This window comes from Vigna unguiculata, chromosome 5, assembly GCF_004118075.2.
Source record: "Vigna unguiculata cultivar IT97K-499-35 chromosome 5, ASM411807v1, whole genome shotgun sequence".
NCBI classification, from domain to species: domain Eukaryota; kingdom Viridiplantae; phylum Streptophyta; class Magnoliopsida; order Fabales; family Fabaceae; genus Vigna; species Vigna unguiculata.
The window spans coordinates 19,405,083-19,410,925 of record NC_040283.1 but is presented as its reverse complement, the minus strand read 5'-3'; the positions used below and the strand labels follow the sequence as shown (position 1 = coordinate 19,410,925).

Sequence of the window (5,843 nt, the reverse complement as noted above, 5' to 3'; positions counted from 1 at the left end):
CGTGACACGTCGTTAACGGTGTTTGCGAAAAATTAAGGGCATATACTACATTGATGCACAATTTTGAATTTGGATACTAAATTAAAACAAACTTAAAAGTGGATACCATTTTGAAATTTTAAAACCAAACTGGGTATGTTTCGAGTAATTAAGCTTTTTTTTTTATAAACTTATCCATAACTTTAGTAAATATAAGTTAGATGTAACGTCCCATTTAATTATTAAGCGTAATTAAAAGAAACGTCACACACAAATAATACAACAGTGCAGTCCTGGGGTCTTAAACACAACCCGTACAAACCTAGGCACACCACGATGCCAAAAGTAAACTAGTTAAAAAGTATAACAGAAGAAGATAGAGTATTAAAGAGTAAAGCAATACATGGGCCATAACCCTAACAAAAAGCCCAAACAAAATGCGATGTCCAACCCAAAGGGACTATACAGCGGAATCATCTCTTCCCGGTTGACCTCGAGTGCTTTTCGCATCTGCTCACATCAATAAGTTGATTATCATTGCAAAAGTAGAAGGACAACATACAAGACAATCAAACAAGCAACAGGGTAAGCTAGAGCCATAAAGATTTCATCAATACAATCAGATATACTTTCGCAGTCCAATATACATACATCACCCAAACATGTTATGACCTTCCCAATCAATACACTAAGACTCGACTCATCTTGATACATATAACTTGGTTGGATTCAGCAGATGCTTGCACTTGTGGTGGATACCTCTGCTCACCCCCGAGCTATGTGTTACAAGTGTTACAATGAATCAAATGGTCTAATATATTTAAATGGTCTTTAGTATTTATTAATTTGTTACTTTGACCGTTGTTTTTTATATTTAATTAATTTTTAATAATTTTTACTACATTTTATAATGATAGTTTTTTATTTGATTTTTCTATTTTAATATTTAACTATTGATTCAAATGTTATTTTTTAATTTTAATATTTATGATAAAAAAAAATAAGACCTTTGATTTTATATATTAATCTATTTCAATACTTTTCTATGTGTTTATTGATATCTACATGTGTTTTTATTTACAAATTTTAACATCAAGTTGTTTTTATTTTTTACGGGACCATATTTCGATTATGTACATATTTTCAAGATCATATTATTATTTGAATTAATATTAACAATAGTATTAGTAACGTTATTATTATTATTGAGATTATTATTATTATTATTAGTGGTAATGTTAGTATTATTACTATTATTATTAGCATTAGCATTGATATTAACATTATTATTATTATTATTATTATTAGTTCAAATACTTTTATAAGTCGTCAATTTGAATTGACATGAGAGTTAAACTTTTAACTTAAACTTTATATGTGACTGTTATGTTCTAACATTAATTTCATGTTGCATTTATTTTGTACGAGACCATATTACACAATATACTTACAAATTTTTATATTTCATTGTTACTTAAAATAAAACTATGATGATTGAAATTTAATTATGAATAAAATTTTGAAAATGTCGAGAACACCTTTCTAAACACATTTTCCTGTAATTGTTAAAATTTATTTAAAATATCGAGACTATTTTATTTTTTTATATTTTTTATTTTATCTATTATTATTTATTCAATATTAAAAATAAAATTAATTACTATAATACTTTGATATTTAGTGTATTATGTTTAACTTTTATTATAAATTTAATGTCTGCGTTGATCAATAACATCTACATGTATTTTTGTTTAAAAATTTTAGCATTAATTTTAGGTTACTTTAATTTTTTTTTAATAGGGAGCATATCATCTCACAATATGTTTGTATTTTTTTATTTTTCTTTAAGTTAATTATTCATATGTGGTGAATATTTTTGCACGGGACCAAAGTTTACAATATACCAACATTTTATTTTAACAACGATATGTACATATACATTTTATTTTAGTATAATATATAACAACCAACTCTACACGTGTGTACACATTAAACAATTAACTGAGACTCCATGTCTACATTGATAACAATATCTTATGTATTTTTTTTACTTTAACAAATTCATGTTAAATTTTTAATAAAGTTACATTTCACAATATATTTGCGCTTTATTCATATTTGTATGTTACTTTTTATTTAAAATAATTTAAGTTTAACTTTTTTTTTCTAATTCCATAAGTCAATATCTTTCAATATTATTTATCTTTTAATCTCACTACATAGATGTACTTTTATTTAAAATTTTAATATTAGCTTCTATATACTCTTAACTAATTTTTATTTTATTATTTAAATATCATATATGTAATTATAATTATAAAATATAATAATATAACCCACCGATCTCATACTAGTTATTTATAAAATCATGTCAAACATTTTTGTTATTTATTTTATTTTTGATCAATTATTTCGTACAACTCCATTTTTATTGTTTTGAAAAAAAGAAGAAGTGGAAAACTGAGCCAAAACCAATCGCAGTTAACCCTTTAAAATTTGACTAAATGCACATCGAATTTTGACCGTAATGACTAAATACGTATTTGTAAATAATGTTAAGAAGAACTTTATTTGTTTAAACCAAATTAAGAGAGAGCAGGATAGATAAGTACTCTGAAGGTATATACACTTTAATTATTATTTACGTGTGGTGATATTTTAAAATAAATGCATTGACATCTTAAAATATGAATATTTTATTTAAAATATGAACGGGCTATTTTCTTAAGAGTGTCCAGTCTTATTATATTTAGCCATGCGCCAATTTATTACAACGAAATAAGCATTATTTAGTGCTTAGATTATGTTTCTAACACACCAGGAGAAACTACGCATGACATTTTAGTGTAACAGTGGTGGTTCATGCATATGCAGTTGCAGAAGATGCCGCTGAAACTCTCTGAAAGCGAACCCATAAAGCAGTGTCGGCATTCTGGGTGACGACCAAATGCCTGTTTCTAGCAGCATCAAACTGAATCCCAACGTAGCCACATGAACTACTATCGAGGGGACAGAACAAGAGGTTGTAGCCCCCAATGTCATAAGGAACACTCTTAATCTTAAACCAACCGCGTACTGCGTTGCCGTACCCATTAAGTTTAACAGAGAGTTCCTCTTCCTCACCCTTCACAGGAATCCAGAAAGACGGAGTGGGAGCACACGGGGGCACAACAGTGAAACCAAAGTTTAAGATAAGACCCTCGTATATATAACGGATTCTGAACGGTGATGAAATTTGTACCGGTAGGCCATTAGAGAAAGGATCGGGATTTTGGATAACGGACAAAGGACAAGTTTCGTTTCCGGTTGCTGCAAATTCTACCCCACCCCCGTTTCCAGTTATTATAACTGGCCTTAAAAAGTATATCCCACCATTTTCAACAAGTTTACCGTCAGTGTCTACCACATCAGCGCTGGCTGAAGGGAGGTTCCAGGTGAAGGCACAAAGTAGAAACAGAGAGAACAAGGTCGTAAACTTCATTTTTTGGGAGGCTCTCTTTTAAGGCTTATCTTCTGGTTGGATGAACAAATTATGTGAGAAACATGTATTTATGGACGCGCGAGTATACAGACAGAGATCAGCACAAGATATTTCACAGTTTGAGTGAACAGTTTTTTCTCTATTTTATGTGGTTCAAAGTTTTTCCGTATATAAATCATAAGCAAAGTAGGTTAAACGTGGGAAGTAAGAATTTTATGCAAAGTGCGAGAGTTCCAGAACCTTTCTCTTGAATCGAGATTTGAAAATGACGTCTTTATTTCTTATGATTTTGTATTAGATTGCACCGGTCATAAACTTTCCTCACGTTGTGTTTGTTTGTGCGGATAGCACTCTTAAAACATATTTGGACAAACAGATTAGTATATCAAATTGTGTACCTTTAGAAGATTTGTAACAAAGAGCACAGACATATATGCGAAATGATAACATATTTCGATCACGCCTAAAATAAAAAGATTTACGCGGATACATTCGTTTTTTACCATTTTCTTCTTATATTTTGTTATTATCATATTAGCATAAATTATATATATATATATATATATATATATATATAAAATAAATTATAATAATAAATATATATATATATATATATATATATATACAATTATTATTATTAATATATATAATAATTAATAATAATTCAAATATCTATAACCATCTATAATAATTAAAATAATATTAAAAATATAATGATTAATATATTGATATATAATATGTATAATAAATAAAAACTAAAATATTGTTAAATAATATATATATATATATAACAATTAATAATAATTAAAATATTGTTAAATTTTAATATTTTTAACTCATCCAATAATAATTTCATTATATTTTTATGATTAAGAGTATTTTGGTAATCTTCAAATTCTATATATTAAAAGAAAAATTTAATCTATCACACTACTCAAATCACTCGCTAACTTTCACAAAATTCATCTCCAAACTCATTCACTTTATCCTTTAAATTCACTCAAAGAAACAAATATATTCATCCAATCAAATCCACACAAATTCATTTCTAAAAAGAGCACAACCTCAAAGTTGAATCACGTCAATGAACTAAAGTTGTTGGTAAACAATTTATAAGCAGAAGAAAATAGTTTGGAGAGAACAAGAATTTTTGAAAATAAATTTGACCTATTTAAATAATTTATTATAGCAATTTTTTATTTTATTTCAATTGTCCTTTAAATAACACTACTAAAAAAACTCATACTTCTTGTCAATTTTATTTTGAATTTTTTTTTGTAAGAAATACTTATAAATTTTGTTATTGAAAAACAATTTACAGGAAATTCATGAAAGAATTTCCTACCAATTAAAATTATTAGAAAAAATAGTAGAAAAAAGTCTTTTCTTGCAAATTCTTTTAACAAATTTGCAAGAAAATTCACATATAATATGAAAATTCTTTTGGTCTCTTAGCTTTAAGTGAAGATTGGAATTAGTCCATCTTTGAAATTTTAGTGCAATTTAATCCTCCAACTTTAGAAATGTATAAATGTAGTCATTTTAACCAAATTTTGTTAAATTTATTTAACATTTCAAACATGTTTCATGATAGCATTTGAGTTGGTTACACTATTTGACATATTTTCGCTTCACTGTTACTTGAGAAACGCATTTAAAATGTCAAATAAATTTTACAAAATTTGGTTAAAATGACTAAATTCATGCATTTTTAAATTCGGAAGACTAAATTATGTCAAAATTTTGAAGAAAAACTAATTTCAATTTTCACTAAAAGTTAAGAGAAAAAAAACATATTTAACCCTAATTTTATTTCTCCATTAGAAACAACAAAAGGATAGTTTGGATCAAATTAAGATTTTCTTGAAAAGAAATTTTACAATTTTAAATAATTTATTATAGCATTTCTTTTAAGTTACTTTCAATTGCTCTTTAAATTTATTTCACCATTCGAAATGAAAAATGATAACTCGGGTAACAAAAGTTCTTCTAATAAAAATGTTTAGGAAATTTATCGACGAATCAGGGATATATTATGAAAAGAAAACTGATTCATCATCATATATATATATATATATATATATATATATATATATATATATATATATATATATATATATATATATATATATATCAAAGTCCTGTTTTCACATCTCCTCTTTTTCCTCTCCTTCTTTTTCTTTTTTTCTATTTTTCTTCACAATCATCTTTCCTTAATAAATGAAAATATCTTATCAGACTGTGGCAAAAAATTATCACCTATTGGAATGATAGATTTACAAATGAAAGAATTCGTTGGTAATAGAAATTTGAAATTATTAACTATCGGATACATTATCAACAAAATTTATTAACAGAATTGGTTCTTCTTAACCAAAGAAAA

General features: G+C 26.3%; 1 protein-coding gene across 1 annotated transcript; it reads right to left on the bottom strand.

Annotated features, from left to right (window-relative positions):
* Window positions 1–2,651: 2,651 nt before the first annotated feature.
* Window positions 2,652–3,512, bottom strand: LOC114184212 (trypsin inhibitor DE-3-like). The gene has a single exon (XM_028071492.1). It carries the CDS (start codon window positions 3,458–3,460, stop codon window positions 2,840–2,842), a length of 621 nt encoding a protein of 206 aa, XP_027927293.1. The 5' UTR covers window positions 3,461–3,512; the 3' UTR covers window positions 2,652–2,839.
* Window positions 3,513–5,843: the final 2,331 nt, after the last annotated feature.